Here is a 24,613-nt window from a genome sequence, read left to right on the forward strand (position 1 = left end):
TGCCTTGGCAGGGTGTGAAAGTGGAACCTGTAGCCTTGTGTCACTATATTTAGAACCCATTTGTCCTGGGTGATCATGTGCCAATTTTCTGTAAAAAGTGCTAGTTTTCCTCCCAAAGGGGCTGCCAAAAGATAAGTGCCTGGTGCTGGAAGTGGGAAGTCATTGAGACTGTTTTCTGTATGGCTGTGATTTTTCCTCTCCACTTTTGGAGGTAGAAGCGCCCCATTGGTTAGGCCTGTATGAGCCTTGGGGTTGTGATCTGCCTCTGGGGCGTCAGTATCTGCCCCTTCGTGGTCTATATGACACCGGAAAGGACCAATTTTTTGTAGGCCAGTTCCTACTAAATCTGGGAGGCTGTACCTGCAAGAAATCCTTGACTGTTTGCATATATTTAGCTTTGTCCTCCATTTTCTTCAACACCTCTTCTGCTTTAACACCAAACAAAGTATCATGCTGTAAAAGAGCATCTAATAGTTTTGCTTTAACATGATCCGGCAGATTCTGTTCTTTTAACCAAGCATGCCTCCTAATGACAGAACCTGTAACAGCGGCCCTGCAGGAGGCTTCACGAGAATCAAAACCACATTGCAAAGTATGCTTTCCAACTTGTTCAGCTGCATGCAATAAATTATGCATTTCTTTATTGTCTGCACATTCTGTACTTGCTGGCATTTTCTGTTTAAGCAAAGACATAAGTTATTGCTGATACTTAAGCATATGAAATTGGCAATTTAAGGTTCTTACAGCCAAGGTAGCAGAGGTATAAATCTTTTTGCCCCATCTGTCTAGGGCTCTAGAATCTCTATCAGAGGGATCTAGGTTTTTTTGCAGTAGAAGCCTTGACCCCTTTGGGACCCCGAGATGGTTTCAGGGTCTGCTGCAGGGTTCTTAGAGAGAAAATTATGTGAATCAGACCCTGTAGTATCTGTCTGGCTTAACCGGAGCTGGTGGTAGAGAGTCTGGAGAAAAACTGGACTCTGAAAATACATCTACAATGTCTAAAACAGGCGGAATAGCCAGGGGCCTGGGCTGTGGCAATAAAAGGAAATCTCCGAGCCTTTTCTTGGATTCTGAGTAGTCTTGGCTCTCCCAGTGGAAATGCGCCCTCATAGTATGCAGTGTTTCCCAAAAGAATAATCCTCAGGAGGAGAGGCTGAAGGAAAAGATTCTTCAGCATCAGAATCCTCATAGGGAGGAATAGAGTAATCTTGTTCAGAGGAGGAATCAGAGGAAATGGAAACCTGGTCTGAAGATTCATATTCTAACTCTTGCCTAGGCCTCTTTTCAGGAGGGGTATGGGAACCCCTGATCAAAGTAATAAGGTCTTCGGCCATTTTAAGCATCTGTTTTTAGGCATGGAGGCCTGTCCAGGTGAATGCTGCACTTGTTTCTTTGTCTTTAGAGCTGCTTTAGTCTTTGCCCTTATAGATGAAGTAGGTTTTACATATAACTGTGTAGGTCTGAAAACACTGTCAGAAGCCGATGCCTGCTCAGCGGCTCCGGACCCATCTGAGGGAACGATTTCCGTGTGTCCAATACCTTGAGTTGCCAGAGGCCCAGTTGGCTCCATGTGGGAGTCGGAAGCGGCCTGTGGCTCTGAGGTAGCGGGCGTCAGGGGCTGCAAAAGTGCCTCACTGAGAACCGGCGACAGGCCTAGAAGAAGCCTCTTCGTCGGTTTTGGATCAAGGATGCCTGTCCTTTTCTTTTCGTTTTTTTGTAAACTCCGGTAGTCGGCTGATCCGACGGCATTATATAATTAAATATTCTGCCAAAGTAATGAAATGCAAAATCGTACCGACGCTTAATACTGCGTTGGTTAAATCTGGCACAAAACCGACCACTAGCAACGTTATGGTCAGGGCCTAGGCAAGGAATACAGTAAGAATGAAAATCCTTATGAGGTATTTGCTTCCCACAAGAAATACAGTTATTAACTTTTTCTGACATCAGTCTGGAGCAATTAAAAAGTTTCCCCAACGGGGTACTTGGCTTTAATGAAGACTTTGGATCTGAAATTCGAATTTGAAAACTTCAAGAGTTGGCCGACCGGCACGTGCGAACTGCTTTTGCTTTGGGCACCACGCGGCAAGACTGACTGAAGAAAATGGCGTTGGCTGAATCTTTTATACCCCTGGCGCACTGACGTCAGGGAAGAGGTGACAGCAACTGACGCCGGACCTAGACTTTGGAACTCAGGACGACTGTGGGTAGCTTGCCAGGAGGATAACCCAAGTGTTATGACTGCAACAGTGAAACACGATGAACATCTTTGTTCTTTGCACAGACTTGTTTAGTCTGCTGAGATCCAGAATCGGTCTCCAGTCCCCTGTCTTTTTTGATACCAAAAAGAACCTTGAGTAAGTTCCGGATCCGTGTTGGTCTGCCGGTACTTCCTGGATGACTCTTTTCTCTAGCAGTTTTGAAACTTCTATGACTGCTTGGTCCCTCAGATTGGGTGGAACATCTGGAAGGGATTTGCTCGATGGTAAGGGGGGTTGAGAGAAGGGAATTTTGTAACCTCCGAATATAATTGACCGTACCCATCTGTTATGTGTTAAATTGTATTATAAACATACCAAAAAGTTTATTATAGAGCTTTCGGGTCTCACACCCTTCATCAGTACAAATAAAATGAGCACATTCAGCATTTAAATAGGAGATTAAAATCAAGTCACATGCTTCAGCCCATCCCTTTACTCATTCAGCAATCAATTCTTAAAAAAAATACATAAAAAACTTTTAAAACACATTTAAATATACAAAAATGAAGTATTCACTTATTAAACATTTCTAATACTAATTCACTTATACAGCAAAGCAAATAAATATTATATTTACATTTTATAACAATTCACAACTTCTCTCTACATCTTTTAGACAAAACTGGCTTTAAACTAATGGCATTATTCAAACCAGGAAAACAGTCTGCCTGCAATCTAACTATCCATTCAAACTCTAAGTTCTAATAAATTATTCATATCCCCTTTTCTTAGACCTGTTCGTACTATATCCAATATCCTAAATTTAAAAGTATGCTGCTCTCCCTTATCTTGAATATGTTTACTTACTGCATTTGTTATAACACTCCTTCTTATGTCAGATTTATGCTCTATAATCCTTTCCTTAAGCTTCCTAGTTGTCTTACCAACATAAAACAATGAACATAATGTGCAAGTTGCCAAATATACCACTTGCACCATATTGCAATTTGTCAATGCTTTCATTGTAAATACTTCTCCTGTGGTGGGGTGTTTAAAATAATCTGTACCTTCATATAGGTCATTACAACAGGAACAATTGTAACATTTTCTTGTTCCTGCTGTTGTCTCTAATTTCACTGTATTTAATTTAAAATCTTTGTAACAATTTTTGTTTTAATGTTTGTGAATTCCTATATGCATATCTTGGCCTTTCTCCCACTATTTAACTATTTCTGGGAAAGGATTATAGAGCATAAATCTGACATAAGGAGTGTTATAACAAATGCACTAAGTAAACTTATTCAAGATAAGGGAGAGCAGCATACTTTTAAATTTAGGATATTGGATATAGTACGAACAGATCTAAGAAAAGGGGATATGAATAATTTATTAGAACTTAAAGAGCTTGAATGGATAGTTAGATTGCAGGCAGACTGTTTTCCTGGTTTGAATAATGCCATTAGTTTAAAGCCAGTTTTGACTAAAAGACAGACAGAAGTTGTGAATTGTTATAAAATGTAAATATAATATTTATTTGCTTTGCTGTATAAGTGAATTGGTATTAGAAATGTTTAATAAGTGAATACTTCATTTTTGTACATTTAAATGTGTTTTAAAAGTTTATGTATTTTTTTTAAGAATTGATTGCTGAATGAGTAAAGGGGTGGGCTGAAGCATGTGACTTGATTTTAATCTCCTATTTAAATGCTGAATGTGCTCATTTTATTTGTACTGATGAAGGGTGTGAGACCTGAAAGCTTTATAATAAACTTTTTGGTGCGTTTATAATAGTCTGTAATATTCTGACAGTGACACCATTATTGCCTATTATGTGTTAAATTTTGCCAGGCTTTTGGGTACAGTGAAAGTCTTCCCCCGACTGCCACCAGAGGTGGGCAGCCAGGCAACCCTTCAGGGATGCTGAAAGGGCTTCTCAGAGAAGGATTCTCTGTTGCCCTGGTTCTGCGGACCCCCTCTACCACAAGGTTATTGTTGTTATTTCCCCTTCTGCCCCTAGAGGAAAACTCAGTGTGTGTGTCAGGTGAGGCTCCCTGGGAATTCCGGAACCACATTTTACCACTCTTCTGACCCTTGGAGTATGGTCTGGAAAGAGTGGAAAAACTGATTACCACAGCAGAGAGAGTCTTGCCTTCTTGCTCACACCTAGTTAAATTGTCTTTCACCTGTGGTCCAAAAAGAAAGGAACCATCAAAGGGGGTGTTGGTGAATGACGCTCTAAAGGGTTCTGCAAAGTTACACAGCTGCATCCATGCATGTCTCCTAAGGGCCACGCCTGTGCCTGCGGCTCTACTCGCACCATCTGCTGTATAAGTGATGAGCCTCATGAAGGAGTTGACTACAGAATTAAGGGTCGCCAGCTGGGAAGCCACTTTAGCTTGAGCCCCCTCACCTGATGGATCTTGAAGGGTATCTCTGAGCTCTTTAAGGAGATACGTCTGAAGGTGGGTAAAATGGCATAACTAGTTCAGTGACCTCATAAATAAGGCCGCTGAAGCAAACATTCGCTTCCCATATCAGTCCATGGTCCTAGACTCCTTGTTAGGAGGATGGGCAGACGAAGAGGTTTCCGCTAACTCTTTTTTGGTGGCTGCTGCTACCACCTTTGGTAAGGAACTGCTTATCATGGGGTGCTGTGATGAACTTGCCAGGTCTCCTCGAAGTTGGTTCCACTGTATCCAGGGCTGACCAAGCCTTTCGAGCCACCACAGACATAAGTGGATCGAAAGGCGGAGAAACCCAGGAGGTGGAAGGTTGGGAACCGAACGCATCCAGGAATACAGACTCATCCTCGGTAGGGGCTAGGGGATTGCAGTTCCCCCTCTGCTTAAGCATTTCGAGGATGTCCGAAAAGGAAACATCTTCAGAGGGGGATCTCGGGGACCCTTCAGAATCATCTACGCCTATATCTGAAGTGACAGACTCAGGGAAGTTAATGTGCTTCCTCTTGCACTTCTTATGAGGGGGGCTCCTCTGAATGTTCAGGGGAGGCCTCGGAAGAGGAGGAAACACCCAATGGGGTGCCCTGGAGCACTGGTTCCCCAGGCTTGGGGTCTGGAGGAGGAGCAGAGGTTGGCACAGGCACTACAGGGGACGGAACCGGTGGGGCCGAAAGTGGAGCTGACTCAGCGGCCAGCACACTCCTGATGACATCGAAGGCGTCCCTGCCATGATGCAGAGAAGGTTCAGGTTCCAAGGAAATCGGAATCCTCCGCGCCGAGGGAGACGGCTCCGAGGCCGATGTAGGAGCAGAGCTCACCTGCGCCGAAGCTCCGAGAGGGAGAAAGGGGTCGGACAAGGGTCCGATGCCACTCGCCCCCTTGGAGCCAATGAGAGAGCCCCGGCATCAAGATCCCTCGACGGACGGCACCATCGAGGAAATCGGAGCCGACGATGGAACCAAAGGAGATAAAGTTATCGGTGCTGACAGTTCCACTACTCGAACCCCAACGAACTCCGGCTCCGAGCTCAATGGAGTCGGAGGAGGAAGATCGATAGAAGTGGATGGAGCAGGCACCTGTTGAGGAGGGCTGGACAACATTTTGGCAAGTGCCTGCAACTTTAACAACCTACTGACCACTCTCTCCTCGTCATGATCCGAGAGCCTAGAGGATCGAGAGGAGTGAGAATATCTGTGACTGCGCTCGCTTTGCAGCAGGGGAGACTGAGGAGCCAAATGTATAGATTCCAAAGAAGGGGACCTCAGCCTCTTGTGGCTTTGTGAAGGCTCCAAAGTTTCTGATGGAGCCAATGGGAAGATAGTCTTTTTGGTTCCAGCCGGAACCGAAGTAGCAGGTAAAGACTGAACCAAAGACGGCTCCGAACTTGGAGCCGACGATTTGGTAGGTTTAGGGGATTTCACAGGCCGAGTATTGGCCGGTGAATCCTGCGGCTTTAAAAGGCCCCTAAGAATAAGCTTATTCTTATGCTCCTGCAGAACTCTTGGACTAAATGCATGACAGATAGAACAAGAGTCCTGCAGGTGCACAGTGCCTAAACAATAGACGCAAGAGTCCTGCAGGTGCACAGTGCCTAAACAATAGACGCAAGAAGTGTGCACACCTGTCAGAGACATTTTCTGACAGCATGAGTCACAATTCTTGAACCCAGACACCTTGGATTCTTTGGACAGCCTGTAACAAAAAATACAACAATAGCTAACCAATCAACATACAGTCTAAAGAGAAAACACAGTACACTACAGACTAAAGCTAAAGTTTTTTTTTTTCTTCTTCAATAGGAAAGCCTCTTAACAAACGGCTAGCCTATAAAGAAGATAGAAGGAAAGCCTCTAACTTAAATGGCTAACCTGACAGGAATATGGAGGGGGGAGGGGGAAAACTCTCTAAATTAAACAAGTTCTAAAGGGGAGGGAAGGAAGCTACAAATACACACTTAGCTAACACTACAAATATAAGACTAAAAACTAACAAAAACCCCTAGAAAAGAGACTATTTCTAGTAAAAGAGTTCTATAAAGAAACTTTATACGAGCCTGAGCCAGAAAAACGACACCACGCAGCTGAAGCGGCAAACGAGATCTGGGTAGCTAGCGCTAGGCATCATGGGGATAAAGGGTAGCCTCGAGCCAATAAACAGCTCCCGAGCTATAGAAGAGGGCCGAGTCGAAGCCGATCCAACCAGCAAGAACGAAGGCGAGATAGACAACTTAACATCAGTTATTACTATTTTAAAGCTAAACAGAGCCAAAAAATTTTGGAAAAAGTTAAAGTAAATCCAACACTTAGCCAAAGAGAAGCATAACCAGAACTTGTCGACGCGGCAAATGAGATCTGGGGATTTACTGGTGCACCATGGGATACCTACCTAGCCACGAACCAACTAGAAGACTTCCAGCTTGTAAACAGACAGAGTCGGAGACAAGTATCAGCTCCGATCCCATATGTAAGAATGAAGGTGAGATAGGACTACAGAACATCTGAAGATAAAGTAGGATCTGAAGACTAGAAGTACTCTTTGGTTCTGACAATTCCATCGGAGCCAGAGACTTGGACAATTTAGTTCTTGGCGGTTTTCTGCTTGTTAATTGGTTAGCATTCTTGGATTGGCTATCATTGTTAACAGAACTACGTTCTGTTAGTTACTGGCTTTTGACATGGTTAACCACAGCCTTCTTCTCAAAACTCTGTCATACCTAAACCTATGCTCCTCCTCCATAAACTGGTTTACAAGCTACTTATCAGAACGGCAACAAGCTGTCCTCTGGCAAGGCCAATTGTCCCCCCTACTCCCAGTGGGCATAGGAGTGCCACAAGGGTCTATCCTAGGCCCAATGCTCTTTTTACTATTTACCAATCACATCTCTTCTTCCTTAGTCAATGCCACTGTTGTACAATATGCAGACAACACAACCCTTGTTTGCATTGCCCCCAACCTAAAAGAGCTACATACCTTGACCCAGAACAATTTTACTCTAGCTGAAACCTGGTTCACTAACATTAAACTGATTCTTAATCCCAAAAAAAAACAATCTATTGATTTTTAGTCCTGGTCGATCCCCTCCACTAAATAATGATTTCACCATCAAGTCAAAGGACAACATCCAAATCACCCCCACTTCTCACACAATGCTATTATGTGTTGAAATCGACAATAATCTAAAATTTGATACCCACATAGCCCAAACTATCAAAAAGTACACAAAAAACTAGGACTCCTCTATAGGAATAAGCAATATCTGACCAAACAAACTAAAGCAATCATAGCGAGGACTCATCTCCTGCCCATCCTTCTCTATGCCTCCCCTGTCCTGACTAACCTACACCAAACAGACCTAAAGAAAATGGAATCCTGTTAGAGCAAGATTGGCAAATTTGCAGCAGAAGCCTCATACAGATTTCACCATTGTCTTGCCTTAAAGCAACTCAAATGGCTCGAGCTCCCTCATCTACTGCTACTCAGCCAAATTTCAACAGCTCATAAACTCTATTATCTTCCTGAAAACACCCCTGCCCTTCAGTGGATACTTCAGCCCCACATGCACACAAGACCTTTAAGATCCAGTAGCCAGAACCTCATAAAGGTCATGAAACATAATGCCGGGAAATCTCTATTCACCTACACCATTGCTAAAACTTGGAACTCACTACCAGGCCACATAAGCTCCACTGTATCTACTAGTCAATTTAAACTTCTCCTGAAAACCCACTACATAGATAAATGGCTATACCCATGCTTCACCCCAGGATAGTTCCCATTACCAACAAAGCACAATACTATACAGTAGGTTCTACAGCATACTCCTGCATAGTATTAATCCACATCCCAACAAAAATACACAATAGAATATAAATATCAAAATAAAGCTGGCCATTCCATGCACAAAGCTAACTAGGTCATTCATGCTTAATAGCTACAACTCCTTATTTAACACAATATTTACATAACTATGAGGCGATTAAAGGTGTGACTCTTAGAAACGTAGAGTCTTGCGTATAATTTATTTGTGTTTTTGTAACCTTATGTAAGTTTATGTATTGATTATAACCACTAACCTGAAATCCTTGAACAAATGTAACAATTTTTGTTTGATTTGACTTGTTTAACTTGTCTGATTTGTTTTATTTAAATTGTTTTTATTTGATTTGTTTGATTTCTGTGAATTGTTGTTTGTTTTGTTTTTGGAGCTTTTCTCCCCGGGCCTCCGCTGAAAATGGATCTGTATCTAGTCGGAGTCTCCCGGTCAACAAATATAAAATAAAATCATTGGATCTGAAGGAGAAGATGGAACCAAAACTCTTGCCTTCTTTGTTTTCTTCACATTGACATTCAAGTCAGCTAAGAATAGATACATGTCTCAACTTCTTATATCTGTTAACAAACAATCCACTATTCAGAACACTATCTGGTTTGTGACAACACATGGGACTAATAGTTTTCTTAACTAGATCACTATTAATATCAGTTGGTCCGTCTTAAGTAATTACAACTTTTTCCAGAAGTATTTTAAGTGAATGGGTGAGGTTAACTTATAGAAGGTGTAAACTGGGACATCACCTTTCAAACTACAAAAGCCCTTCTGTTACCATATAACCTGAACATCCTTTGAACCAACCCCCAAACCCCCCCCCCACAGGAAAGAGTCACCCATGTGGCAATCGTTCATACTGTATTATGATCTGTAAAATTAAACATTTTACATCCATAAGCAAAAAAAAAATCTTAGGAAATTAATTATATTACTACATTCAACACATTCTGCCTGCCTCTTATGTTAATTTGACCATATATCTCATTTCACTGGCGTGTGCGAGTAAGCACAAAATTATCATTTTGTGAAATCACTCCCCTTCAACTATTTAAATTTATTGGCCATCCTACTGTATTCCATAGTACCAGAATACAAAAGTGACCACCCCCTTTTAATCTATCTTGCCGTTTTAAAAATAGTGACTCTCCACTAAAACTTAACTTTTTAGTTAAGTTACCTACTTTCACATCTAACTTATCTAGTGCACACTGCAGTGTTTAGGATAAACCATTTTTTTTTAATCTTAATTTAAGCATCCCTGTGACTAGCACTTCCTCTAATACCTGCTGGAAAGCACTAGGAAGCCTTTAACAGATACAAGCACTCAACTCTCCTTGTTAATAAGGAGAAATGAATCGCAGACACTAAACAGCCTATAAATGCAAAGTACCTTGCTAAGGCAAGGGGAAACAGCTCCTGTACTTTACAAAAAAAGCACCAAATCAGGCATGTCCAAGGGTCAGCTTCCGGTGATTTCTCCTGTCCACCTGGTGAATCTGGGTATACTGGGGCAATGCAGCAATTGCCTCATGTACACAGACAACCCCTCTCCTCCTACCACCCAACACTACAACCTGTGAGAGATGCACTTACATAGCCAAACTGTAAGCAAAGCTCTCTCCACCCAAGATTGTGCTAGACAGTCAAGAGGAGAAGATTTAACACCCGCACTACACCTCAAGCAACACACAGCCCTTCTAAACCCACACCATCAACACCCACACATAGCAACATTAAATCCACATATGCGGAGGCCTTTAACTGTAACCTGCCCAAGCAACAAGGACCTCCAAAGCTGAAATGCAAACAAACACCAATCACAACCAGTGTGTCACATAGCTCACAACACCAGTGTGCCACCCAGCAAAAGCCTCTAAGGCAAGACAATGTACCTAACACTTTAGTCATAGGTGATTCTATAGTCAGGCACACTGACGTCCCACTCACCAGGCTGAAGAAGAAGAAAATTGCAGTCAGCTGCCTGTCGCATGCCAGGATCCACCACATAACACATGCACTCAAGTCACTCCACAAAAAGTACAAATATGACCCTGTCATTGTCCATATTGGGGTGAATGACTTGAGACGTACCTCCCTGGACTACATGAAAAGAGACATGGAAGAGTTCACGGATCATGTGGCTCAGTCAGGTATGACCCTAGCCCCGAGTAGCATCCTGCCTTCGCTGAGAATGATACTACAGTACAAGGACAAAATGATAGACTTCAACAATTGGCTAAGCTTCTGGTGTCATTCAAAGGGGATACAGTATCTTGTCTGCCTGGGACGACATGATCGACAGACCAAGATGCTTTGCCAGAGATGGTCTGCATCTATCACCCCTGGGATTCAGGTTACTGGCTAAGGCTCTTGCCAACCCTATAGTGCCTTTTTTAGGCAAAGCTCAAAGGACAAAACCACCACCGTAACATGTACAAGCATGCAAATTCTGAAGGTAATGCTACTCAATGCTAGAAGTCTAAACCTCAAAATGCACTCTCTCGAGGCACTCCTAAAAATGGAGTACATCGATATCTATGCAGTAACTGAGACCTGGTTCAAGGCACCAGAGAGCACCCCAGCAATACCAGGCTACAACTCTTACCACACTTTTCAGCACCAAACCAGGACCAAAACACTAAAGGTGGAGGAGTGTCCATATTCACCAAGGATATTCACACCACCAGGCTAGTTGCACAACAGAATGTGTCTGAAATTCTCCAGGTGCAACTAACACTAAGTAAGACTGTAATCCAAATTTAGCTACAGATTCCCCACCATGCCCCATGATTCTCACCACACCTTTATAAACATACTGGAAAATATTAAGATACAACCAAACACCCTAATACTGGGTGATTTCAACTACCCTACCATTAACTGGGAAAACTACTTGTGTACCAACACCTTTGCCCAAAGGTTCTTGGAATTCATAAATTCCAACGCCCTGGATCAACTAATCCATAGTCCCACCACTGGCTCCAATATCCTAGACCTGGTCTTTACCAACATGGGAAATCGATGCTCCACACCTATGGCCACCCCCTCGTTGGTCAGGTTTGACCATAACATAATCATCCTTAACATCCACATCCCACCTCCACCCCGCAGTAAGGAAACCTCCATAAAAACTTCTCCAAGGCCAACTTCATGCTACTCAAGTCAGAAGTGACAAACTTCATGACACACATGCAGACGGGAACTGAAAGTTCAACTGCTGAATCCTACACTAAGGCACTGTACGAGCACATCCACTCATGCATGAATTGTGCCATCCCAAATAGAACCAAGTTGCTCTTCTCCAAAAAAAAAGGAAGCCAATCTGGTGGTCCCCTGCCATAAACAAACTTTACAACAAAAGGAAGAAACTGTTGCAGAAAAGAGGAAAATCCCAGGATGCAAAAAACTCCCTTACCAGCCTCAGTAAGAAGCTGAGATCCCTCATAAAACCCTCCAAAGCTAGTTATGAAAATAAAATTGCCAAAGATTCCAAAGACAACCACAAGGCATTCTATAACTATGTCAAGAATCTAAATGGCAATGCTCAGTTCTGCTCTGAGCTACAACAAAATGCATTAAATATACTGATCCCAAGGATATTGCCAATATCCTGGCAGATCAATTCCGTGCCAACTTCATCCCCCTCTCACCCCCTAAACGTCCCACCTCAATACCGGAAGATTGCCAAATTCCAGTAATAACGGCCACACAGGTAAAAACACGCACTCTCCAAAGCTAAGAATACAGCATCCATGGGACCAGATGACATCCCGGGCTGTGTATTACATGAACTACAAAATGAACTGGCACCTAACCTAAGTGTCATGTTGAATCATAGCCTCACTTCAGGCTTCGTGCCTACTGAGTGGCGCACAACTACAGTTATCCCCACTCCACAAGGGGGGATCCACCTTGGATCCCGGGAACTACCGCCCCATCAGTCTGACGAGCCTGATCTGCAAGGCCATGGAACTTATTATCATGGAACTTATAAACATAGACATTGGCAACCTTCAATTACTGGACCCTACCCAGTTTGGGTTCGTGAAGGGCCGATCTGGTCTCCTGAACTTGATTGACTTCTTTGAATCAGTCTCCAGAGCTGTGGACGAGGATAAGGCAGTCCACACAGCCTACCTGGACCTCGCCAAGGCCTCACCATCCCCCAACTCTGGAATCATAGATAGACTTACTAAGCTGGGCATTAATCCCTACATCACTCGATGGGTTGCCAAATGGCTTACTGACAGAACCCACACTGTAAAAGTAGCAGACTCCAAATCCAGCTCCAGTCAAGTGACAAGTGGAGTACCTCAGGGTTCAGTCCTGGGACTGCTCTTGTTTGGCATCTGCTTCTCTGAAGTACAGGCCAACACCAAGGGAGTCTGGCTAACAAAGTTTGCAGATGACTGCAAACTGGGAGCCATTATTGAATTTCCAAATGATGTGGATACTCTACAACAGGGCTTTACAGAAACAGATGCTTGGGTGCCAGAGCCATGGGCTCAAGTTCAATGCCAAGAAATAAGAAGTTATGTACGTACCATAATGTTCCATGTTAGTTGTCTTCTTCTCGCTTTCTTTCTTGCTGGATGGGTTCGGAGCAGATCCTCGGCTCCGACTCGGCCTTATACTAAAGCTCGAGAGCTAATTACCGGCTCGAGGCCCTCCCCCTATCCCACAATGCTAGGTGCCAGATACCCAGATCTCGTTTGGTAGAGCTAACACCATGGAGACACCCTGTCCCTACTATAAAGTTTGCCTACAGTGGTAACAACCGAGGAGGACATAACCTAGGAAATAGTCAAGCAGAGGAATAAGTCCTCAGAAGGATTCATCTCGGTCTGTCCAGGCTAGGGGGATGGCGGGTGGGACGTAAGAAAGAAGGCGAGAAGAAGACAACTAACATGGAACGTTATGGTAGGTACATAACTTCTTAATGTTAAGTTGTCAATCTCGCCTTCATTCTTGCTGGATGGGACAACGTCCCTAGCACCTTAGCCCTGGGTGGCTCATCAGAACAGACTCTTGAGCACAGTGGAACCAAACTCAGCCCGACTCCTGGAGGCCATATCCAACTTGTAATGAGAAATAAAGGTATGAGGAGTGGCCCATGTGGCTGCAGCACAAATAGATTCCACTGGAAGTCTTGCTTGAAAAGCTACTGACGTAGCTAACACTCTGATGGAATGAGCTTTTGGTTTTGTAGGGAGTTCTTTATGTCTTAGTTGGTAAATGAAGGAAATGATAGAGGCCAACCATCTAGATAAAGATACTTTAGACACTGGCAGGCCCTGCTTGCCCTCAGCATAAGACAGGAAGAGTTGGTCCGGCTTCCTAGTTTGTTTCGTCCTATCTAAATAGAAACGTAATTGCCTGTGAACATCCAAATAATGCAGCTTTTGTTCAGCTCTGTTTGAATAGCTAGGAAAAAAGACACGAAGATCAATGGCTTGATTCAGGTTTGTCTCAGAAGGAATCTTGGGTAAAAAGGAGGGATTAGTTCTGAGTGAAACTCTATCTTTGTGAAAAACAAGATCGGGAGGACGAATACAGAGGGCTTGAAGTTCCGATACTCTTCTAGCTGAGGCGATAGCTACTAAGAAGAGAGTCTTCCAGGAGAATAATTTTAAGGAACAGGTCCAGGAGAATAATTTTAAGGAACAGGTGGCCGCAGGTTCAAAAGGAGGGAGAATCAGGGAAGTTAATATCAGATTCAAATCCCACGGAGACGGGGGGGATCTCTAACCGGAGGCCTCAGCAAAACAGTCCCTTTAAGAAAGGCTTTACAAAGTTTATGGGACATTATGCTGGTCTCTGACAGGCCAGCATGAAAACTGGCGATAGCAGCCAATTGGACTCTAATGGTGGCAGAAGAGGAGCCCGCTCGAAAAAGCTCTGCCAAAAAATCCAGAACACTGTGGACAGGGGCTGTAAAAGGATCTATATTTCTGGCTTCCGCCCAGGAGGAGAAACGTCTCCACTTACTAGCATAGTTTTTTCTGGTAGTAGATTTGTGTGAAGAAAGGATGATTTCACGCACTAGCTGAGAAATATGCGGAAGCCTGGCTAAGGTTGGAAGTGGAGCAACCAAGCTGTGAGGTTGAGAGATTGAAGGGATTGGTGCAGCCCGCCCGACTGATGGACGATAGGTGACGATGCAGGAATGGGAACCAAATTTGTCGAGGCCAGTTAAGGGGTAATTAGGATCATCCTGGAACCCAAAGCGGTCGCTTTCTGAATCAGTTTGGGAATTAAGGGAAAAGGTGGAAATGCATATAGGAGACCCCAGGGCCAATCGTGTACTAGAGCATCTCTGGGGGAATGGCCGGGGAGGGGAAAGAGTGAAGAAGTCTTCGCACTTGCTGTTGAGAGGGGTTGCAAAAAGGTCGCAGCAAGGTTGACCCCATCTGCGGAAAATCTTGTCTGCTGCTAACTGATTGTGAGACCACTCGTGAGGCATGAGAATGGCTCTGCTTAGCCTGTCTGCTATGACGTTGGACTTCCCGGGGATGTGCGTTAATATCAGAAACCATTGGGAAGAGATTGCACACTGCCAGAGTCTGAGTGCTTTTCGACATAAGGGATAGAACCTGGTTCCACCCTGCTTGTTGATGTACCACACTACAGACATATTTGTCCGTTTGAACTGCAACAGTCCCGGTAGGTAGAGAGTCCTGAAGAGCTTGCAACGCTAAAAGTACCGCTCTCATCTCCAAGACATTTATGTGCAGGTGGTATTCTAGGGGTTGCCAAAAGCCCTGGACAGTCCTGCCCTGAAAATGCAACCGACCACCCGATCAGGGAGGCATCCATGGTCACCGTGGCAACAGGAGGAGGAAGAACAAACTGTCTGCCCTGGAGAACTAAAGGGGAGACCATCCACCAAGCCAGGTGGTCTTTGCATGTTTGAGTGATTATTATCCTGTGGGTCACTGGGAGTTGTTGAAAGGACCATTGGGTAAACAGCATCCACTGGAGGATCCACATGTGAAAACGAGCCAGGTAGACTAAAATGATCGCTGCTGCCATGAGACCCAATGTCTTTAGTACAAATCTGGCCTGAATCGTCTTGCACTGTAGTAGGATCTGCACATGTCGGCGAATGTCTGATACTCTGTCTGGAGGAAGTTTTTCAGACAGATCTTTTGTATTTAATTCTGCGCCTATAAAGGTTATAGACTGACAAGGCGACAATGCAGACTTTTCGAAATTTATTGACATACCTAGCTTGGAGCAAGTCTGGATGGTATAGTCCCTAGCTCGCAATAGCTGATGCCTAGTGGAAGCAGTAAGGAGCCAGTTGTCTAGATATGGAAACACCTGGAATCCCCGTCGTTTCAGGTGAGCCGTAACCACTGCATTGCATTTGGTGATCACCCTGGGGGCCGTGGTGAGACCAAAGGGCAGGGCTCTGAATTGATAGTGACTGGCTCCCAGCCGGAAGCGGAGAAACCTTCTGGAACGCCTGTCCATTTTTATATGGTAGTACGCATCCTGAAGGTCTATGGAGCACATCCAATTGTCCTGACCCAAGAAGGGTAGAATGGACTGGAGCGTGACCATCTGGAACTTTGTTCTTTTAACAGACTTGTTTAATCTGCCGAGATCCAAAATGGGTCTCCAGTCCCCTGTCTGTTTTGGTACCAAAAAGAACTTGAAGTCTCGGATCCATGCTGGTCTGCTGGGACTGGCTGGATGGCCCTCTTTTCTAGCAGCTTTGAAATTTCTAGAACTGCTTGATCCCTTAAAGCGGGTGGGACATCTGGAAGAGATCTGTTTGTTTGTACAGGGGTGCGGACGAAGGGAATTTTGTAACCTTCGGATATGATAGACTGTACCCATCGGTCTTGTATGAGGAGTTGCCAGGCTTCTGGGTACAGTGACAACCTTCCCCCGACTGCCTCTGAAGGTGGACAGTCAGGCAGCCCCCTCAGGGGCGCTGGAAGGGTTTGTCAGAGAAAGATTCTCTGCTACCCTGATTTTGCAGACCCCCTCTGCCCCTAGGGCGGCATCTATTATTGTTTCCTCCTCTGCCCCTGGAGGAAAACTCACCATGTGTGTCAGGCACAACTCTCTGGGGTTTACAAAACCACATTTTTCCACTCTTCTGACCTTTGGGGTATGGTCTGGAGGGAGTAGAAAAACGGACTCCCACGGCAGAGAGAGTCTTGCCTACCTGCTCACACCTGGTAAGTGTATCCTTCACCTGTGGTCCAAACAAAGCCGAACCATCGCAGGGGGTATTGGTGAAGGACGCCTTAAAGGGGTCAGCAAAGTTACATAACCGCATCCAGGCGTACCTTCTCAAAGCCGCGCCTGTACCTGCGGCCCTACTCGCACCATCGGCCACATAATAAATGAGCTGCATGGAGGAGTTAACTATGGAATTTAAGGTTGCCAGCTGGGAGGTAACCTTATTCTGAGACCCCGCAGCCGATGTATCCTGAAGGGCATCACCCAGTTCTTTGAGAAGATCCCTCTGAAGTCAGGTGAAATGGCACAGATAATTCAGCGACCGCATAGCAAAGGTTGCTGAAGAGAACATCTGCTTCCCGTACATGTCCATTGTCCTAGACTCTTTATTAGGAGGATGTACAGGCACCGAAGGGTCAGCCAACTCCTTCTTAGTGGCCGCTGCCACCACCATGGCATCAACCAGGACCCCCTTAGCTAAAAACTGTTTGTCCGATGGAGCTGTAATAAATTTAGCGGGCCTACAGGGAGTTGGTTCCATTGAGTCCAGGGCTGTCCACGCCTTCCGAGCAACCACTTCCATGAGCGGGTCAAAAGGCGGGGACACCCAGGAGGTGGAAGGGTGAGAACCAAATGCGTCCAGGTACACCGACTTATCCTCAGAAGGGTTAAGGGCAGTCCAATTCCCCCTCTGCTTAAGGATGTCCAGGATGTCTGAAAAGGAGACATCCTCAGAGGGGGACCTTGAGGACCCTTCCGAATCCTCCAAGTCGGTGGCAGACGTGACTGACTCGGGGGAGTCGACATGTTTCCTCTTACATGTTTTCTACCAAGGGGGCTCCTCCGAATGATCGGGCGAGGCCTCGGAAGAGGAAGATACCCCCCCAGTGGGGCGACCTGGAGCGTTTGTTCTCCACGCTTGGGGTCAAGAGGGTGGACAGAGACCAAAGCAGGCACCATGGGGGGAGGAGCCGAAGGGGCCGATCGTGGATCAGACCCAGGAGTCAGTACGCTCATGACCTCGAAGGCGCCCCTATCAGCCAGAGAGGAAGGTCCCAGCTCCGAAGAGATGAGAACCCCTCCCGGCACCAAGAGTGACGGCTCCGAGGCCGATAGCAGGCCGAGCTTCCTGCGCCGAGGCACTGAGAGGGAGAACGTGGTCGGACAAGGGTCCGATGCCACTCACCCCCTCGGAGCCAACGAGGGAGTCTCGACACCTGGATCCCTCCATGGACGGAACCAATGAAGAGATCAGAGCCGACGATGGAGCCGAAATGTGTGGTATCGGCTCCGACGCTCCAACGATTCGAGCCCAAACGAGCTCCGACTCCGAACGCAGTGGTAGAGTTGGAGGAGGAACTGATGAAGATACAGGGATAGCCACAGTCTGTTGAGAAGGGCTAGTCAACATTTGGGCCAGTGCCTGCGACTTTAAGAGCCTACTGACCACCCTCTTGAGGTCGTGATCAGACAGCCTGGAGGACCGAGAGGAGTGGGACCTGTGGCTCCACTCCGACTGTAGTAACGGAGACCTCGGAGCCGAACGAACGGACTCCAAAGAGGGAGACCTCGAGCGTTTTCGGCTCACAGAAGGCTCCGATACTAAGGGCGGAGCCGACTGAGGTCTCGATGTGTCGATTCCAGCCAGAACCGAAGAGGAGGCAGGATCTCCGCTCGGCGACGGCTCCGAACAGGGAGCCGATTGCTTAGTGGGCTTGGAGGGTTTACCCGACGAAGGCTTAGTCGGGGACCCTTCAGGCTTAAGCAAGCCCCTCAAAATAAGTTTGTTCCTACATTCCTGCAGGACTCTCAGACTGAAGGCATGACAGACCGCACAAAAGTCCTGCAGGTGTAGGGGGCCCAAACAATACACACAAGAAGTGTGACCGTCTGTCAGAGACATCTTCTGACAGCACGAGTCACACTTCTTTAAACCTGAGACCCTAGTATCCTTAGACATAATGAAAAGTAGAAAAAAAGGATACCAAGGGAACAGGTAACTAGTGCTTTAAACACCACACACACACACACACACACACACACACACACACACACACACACACACACACACACACACACACACACACACACACACACACACACAAGTAAAAAACTAACACCACCAACAATATAATAATACTACTAAATATATCTAACTATCACTATAAAGTAGAGTATATATAAAAAAGTAGTAGAATAAGAATAAAAACAATACTGATTATATACAACTAACCCTATAGGGTAGAATATATATAAGAAAAATTAACGCTACCCTAACGGGAGGGGGGAAACTCTGAAAAACTACAGTAAAAGAGTTTTTAATAGGGGGTTTCTCAAGGGGTTAGAAAGGGAAACACTAAGACAGTCTCTAATAAAAAAAAAACTATATATATATATATATATATATAAAACCTGGAGCTGTTAAATTCGCAAACTCGTAGCTGAAGCGGCAAACGTGATCTGGGTATCTGACGTCTAGCATTGTGGGATAGGGGGAGGGCCTCGAGCCGGTAAATAGCTCTCGAGCTTTAGTATAAGGCCGAGTCGGAGCCGAGGATCGGCTCCGAACCCATCCAGCAAGAATGAAGGCGAGATTGACAACTTAGCATTGTATAGTTATCCCCCTTGGGGAAAAAAACACGTACCCGTGAATTATCACATAGGTAGCAGTACACTAAACACCGAAAGTGTGATAAGAGACTTAGGAACACAGGTGGACAGTGGTCTCACCTTTGATAACCACATTGCCACAACAGTCAGGAAATCCTTCTATGTGGCACACCTCATCATTAAGGGCTTTTCATCCAGAAAAAAGGAGGTCATTGTCCCACTGCACTCATCCCTCATTAGACCTATTATAGAATACAACAGCCCGTTTGGTAGGTACCTCTCAAGACATCTGCAACAACTGGAAAGGCCGCAGAAATACCTCACTAAAAGAAATCACAGGCCTAAAGCAGATGCCATATGCAGACCGCCTTAAAAACTCCAGCTATACTCTGTCGCATATCGTCTACTCAGGGGCGATCTCTGCTTAACATACAAGGCCATGTCAAATCCAGAGCTGTTGGACATGCTACACTTAAAAGAAATCCCAATCCCTCAGAGCCACACATTCCAGGGATCTAAACCTTGTCATCACAATAAACAAAACATGCTGGAGGGATAGGTTCCTGACCCAGAGACTCCCCAGACTCTGGAATAGACTTGCCCATACATGTCAAGCAGAGCACCTCTTTGGCCCTCTTCAAAAGGAACGTTGACAATTGGATGGGAGAAAGGAAATTCACCCCGGGGATCACTTCAGTCGCCCTGCTAGACAGGGGTCCAGGGAAGTAAATAGTGTGGGAAGAAATAGCTAGGAATCGTTATGGCTAGGCTTGTATAGGCCCTAGGGCCAGATAGCCTAGTACCAACCTATGAACCTATAAGTTGGGTGGCTATGGTTATTTGCAAATGTGGCACCTTCTGCATGGAACAAACTGCATGTTTGTTCAAAGGACTGCCCTACATCTTGGTAACAACATTTGGTGCCACAGATTGAGAATTGCTCTGTCTGAAAACACCAAAACACATAATTTGATCAACTTTATTTTTATAGGAATGGATAGGGTTAATGGCAGCTTACTGATCAAACACAAACGTACGTTACTAACAATAAAGACTATGGATAGCTAATTTGGAGGCATTATTTTCCACAGGTCTTGATTATAATTTTTGACTTTACTACAAATTTTAGATTTTATCATAAATGTTTTTTTCACTATATTCTTGCAAAAATGTTAATTTTGTTTTACTTTACTTTCATCATATTTTACGGCTCCATTTATTTAGCTAAGGATTAAATGTATTATCCTTAATCTCATCACCATTAGAGACAGCCTTTGCCATATATTTGTTTGTATATCTATTTTTAACTAGGGCTTCAGCTGCCTTTATAGGCTAATTCTTGAATTGGAGGTGTGTGTATGTATGTCTACTTAGTTCTTCTAGTTCTCATGTTACTGTAAATTTTTCCTTCTATTTATATTTCTATAGTTTTTGAGATTATTTAATATATACTTGCTTTTTTTTTAGTAATTTAATCATAGTTACATCATGCAAGTAATCATTCCTATATAACTAGTGCTGTTTGAACTCAACAATGACAGTGCTTTCTAATGAAAACTGGGCCTGTTGCAAGTCACATACTTGTGGAATCTTCGACACAGTACATGAAAACACTTATCTGATGGTGCCAGAATCCCTTTTGATTTTTTTTTTCTATTTTGGCCGTGCACCCATTTCTGAATCATGCACACAGCTGCTGCTTTATACATTTGTGGGTATATATGATGTATATATACATTTGTGCACCGATATGATATATTTGGGAGCAGAAAATATCCGCAAGGAGTAGTGATAATCAAGTTTCCTGAAAGCCAGTAGAGCAAAAGCTTGACAATTAAACATATGAACACAGAAAGCAAACCCCTTCCCCTAAAGATGGTTTTCAGTGGTGTATTTATGCAAAGTCACTTTCATGCTAAGTTTAATCCTTTGCTTCACAAGTAAGGATGGGAAGGTTTTGCCATTGTTTCACTTCTTGCTCTTCTACTGTCTCCAAATTGTTAACACAGGACTCCACAAAGGAACTTCCTGCCAGTGCCTTCGCTGGCTACTCTCCAAAGTCACCATCTTCAAAGTGGTGAAAGCATCAAGTTTCTCAGCTCTTACTGCAGTTGGCTAGGCTTAAATGTTAGCACCTCCAACACCTTTTAGCACAAATCACTGCCATTACAGATTCTGTGTTTTTTTATTAGATGACTGCAGAAGCACACATGATTTTAGACATTTGAGGTATTAAAAATGTAAGTTTTCCAATAATGAACAACTTGTTAGTGATTCAAAGATTGGGTGAGTGTGATGACAAAGCATGCCTTCCTAGCATGCAGCATAATGTCACAACAAGCACAAGGAGGAAGTGCATGCGACTTTGTGAACCTGAGCTAGGCAAATTTCAGAATTCTCCCAAGCTACAGCTATCAGCAAATATTGGAAGACAAAGTCCCAACAATTACCCACTGCAAATTAACTTCTAAGTGAGATCAGCTATCAACATGTTTAAAATACTCGAGTATCACTTCCTGTGTTGACTTCTCTTCTGGTAGGACTCCTGGAACGATTACTAGCTGACGGTCTGTGGAAACTGGTGTTAGGAGTAGAATGCAAAGTATAAAGCTGCTCCTGTGAATCGAAAACTATAATCTCTTTAGTGACCGGGCTCTTCTGCATTCTATCGTGTTGAGCCTTGATGAGTTTTTGTGTTGATTCAAGATGTTCCAAAATTACACGATCCATTTCGATCCAAATAGCAGCAATAAAGTCAAAACTGTCCCCAGTGCTTTAACTTCCAACCGAATGGCTCTCAACTACATATAAGAGTCACAAACAACAGTTATGTTTTATTTAATGTTCACAGCATTGGATAACAGTTTTGGGGCTTAGACGTATTTTAGTGTTTCTTTAGTACTAATTATGCAATTATACAATTTAAATAATTACACAATTAATTAATTTATTTATTTAATTCCAAGTATATTAAGGATGGCTTTCATTGTAAAGAATTTGTACTCTGAAGATGCCCTATATGATGGTGGGTGAAAGCGCTTAGTACGGAGATAATTTGTCGTTGTATTACTGATTTTATTTTTATTTTATTATTAAAAAGTGGAACCAACAAACCAGTTTCTCAATGGTTTATTGAGTGGCTTGTTCTTACCAGTCGTTCAACCACATATTTGATTTCATGTTTAAAATCAAACAGAGGGGGTGTGGGACTATCTTATTTTCATTTTGTCTGTATACAAACAGGCCACTAAGAAGTTTTCAGCTAACAAAATGTATGTTTTACTGGAATTCTGGGAAGAGAAAAAAAAAGCAGGACAATAACACAATTTTTATGCTGAGAAAGACACTATCAGGAATTTATCACACTCTCCACATTTGCTTACAAATAACAAGACAAGTAATCTGTCATGAAAAAAAAAAACAGAAAATAAGACAGGGAAACCCAGTAAAAGAAACAAATAACTTGAAAATAACTTGAAAATAATTATCAAAAGTCTTCAGGTTTTTAGATAAAAGTGCTCATTAAAAGTAACTGGTTTACTGTACTTCAGTGGTTTATTTCAGAGCATATGTAATGAAAATCAGTAATTTACACAGTGAAATATTTACTTCACAGAGAAAATGCAACAAAAACTACTCAGCTAGTGCAAGAAAATTTTAAAAAAATATTTCAAGTTTCACATCAGTACGGACAACCCATTAGATAATACTTTCAGCCCTGGTATGAAAACTTAATTTGGAATCCCACCTCCAATAGCATAGATGTTTACACAGAACATCTAACAGGAAGAGTTCTCAAGTGACACTGGCAAATCTTGCCATATTTGCAACTTCAAACTAAAAAACTGCAGAGCCAAAAATAAAATAAATACTACTTTACATTATGAACAATGAAAAAATTAGCTTACAGTACTGCTTGTGCACACAATCATCTAATTTCCCTCTCTGCAAACTAAAAACACAATAAACAAAAAATGTCACCATTTAGAGGATTCCATTAAATAATACAGTAAATTCACATAAATCTTGCCAGCTCCATAGCCCATTAGTAGACTACTGACCTCCAACATAGTCAAACTTAATTTTTTTGTTGCTTTCATAAAATTAAACATATCCAAATATGATAATTTCAATGGCTAGGCAAATTTCTAATTTCTGCCAAGCTGCAGATATCAGCAAATATTAGAAGACGAAGTCCCAACAATTATCCACTGCAAAGGAAATTCTAATCGAGATCAGCTAATTAACATATTTAAAATCAAGACATTCTCAGACAAAGGCGATCTGGGACTCTTACTTTCATTTTGCCTCAATACAGGCAGGCCACTAAGAAGCTCAGACATGTTTTAAACTTTTTTTTTTCTCATTAAAGATCAGGAACCAACTGTTGTACAATCTAACAGCAAACGTATATTACTGAAGAATACTCAATCGTTAATAAAGGATGGCCGCGGTGGTGCAGTGGTTAGCGTTGTCACCTCACAGCAAGAGGCTCTCCGGTTCGATCTTCGGCTGGGGTGTCTTCTGTGCAGAGTCTGCATGTCCTCCCTGCGGTCGTATGGGTTTCCTCCGGGTGCTCCGGTTTCCTCCCACATCCCCAAAGACATGCTGCAAGTGGATTGGACAAGCTAAAATTGGCCCTAGGCATGAGTGCGTGCATGCCTTCCGTGGAAGGTTGGGTGTCGGGTTGGCAAATCAACACTGTAAAACTCCACTGCCAATCATGAGCGGACAAGGTGATACGCTGTGGCAACCCCTAACCGGGAAAAGCAGAAAGAGAAGAGAGAGAGAGAAACTCAATCGTTAATAACAAGCAGCCTATGGCCTAAGGTTTTGAAACTTACATCTTTTAGGTCACAATCAGAGTCCTCAGGAAAGTCTGGATGTTCATCCCCAGTGCCATCTGTTGCAGCAATGCCCCAGTCATCCCCTTCTTTTAGTTCTCCACAATCCGCTATGATACATGGCTGCAATAGCAAAAAAAAATAGTCAGTACATCAGAAATGAACACATTTATTATGAATGACAGTATTGGTTTGGCCTGGACTGTTCCATTGGTGACATGGACTCTAGTTCAGTAAGCAGCCTGTGCACCCAAGCAGCCAGTCAGGATGAGTGGGCCAAGTTGTCAAGTGTCAGTTGTCTCATTTTGGGGGTGGGAAGGACAGGACTGCAGATATACCCAATTTAGTGAGAAGCATGGTCACAAAGGCATGCAGTCTAATTGCAGCTAATACAAACATTTATGTAGAAGTGCAAACTTGCAATACATCACATGTCAGGAAAAAAAACAGGAGGTTAAAAACTGCTGATGCCCC

General features: G+C 43.7%; 1 protein-coding gene across 3 annotated transcripts in view; it reads right to left on the minus strand.

Moving 5' to 3' along the window:
- The window catches only part of PPID (peptidylprolyl isomerase D), a 779,435-nt gene that overhangs the window by 427,632 nt on the left and 327,190 nt on the right, over nt 1-24,613 (minus strand). For all 3 annotated transcript variants that reach the window (XM_044062049.1, XM_044062050.1, XM_044062048.1), the window contains one exon: nt 24,140-24,262. In XM_044062049.1, the coding sequence (XP_043917984.1) occupies nt 24,140-24,262 (123 nt within the window). The remainder of the gene's footprint in view (nt 1-24,139; nt 24,263-24,613) is intronic.

This window comes from Protopterus annectens, chromosome 2.part1 (genome assembly GCF_019279795.1).
Source record: "Protopterus annectens isolate FY-2018-M chromosome 2.part1, PAN1.0, whole genome shotgun sequence".
Classification (NCBI taxonomy): domain Eukaryota; kingdom Metazoa; phylum Chordata; order Ceratodontiformes; family Protopteridae; genus Protopterus; species Protopterus annectens.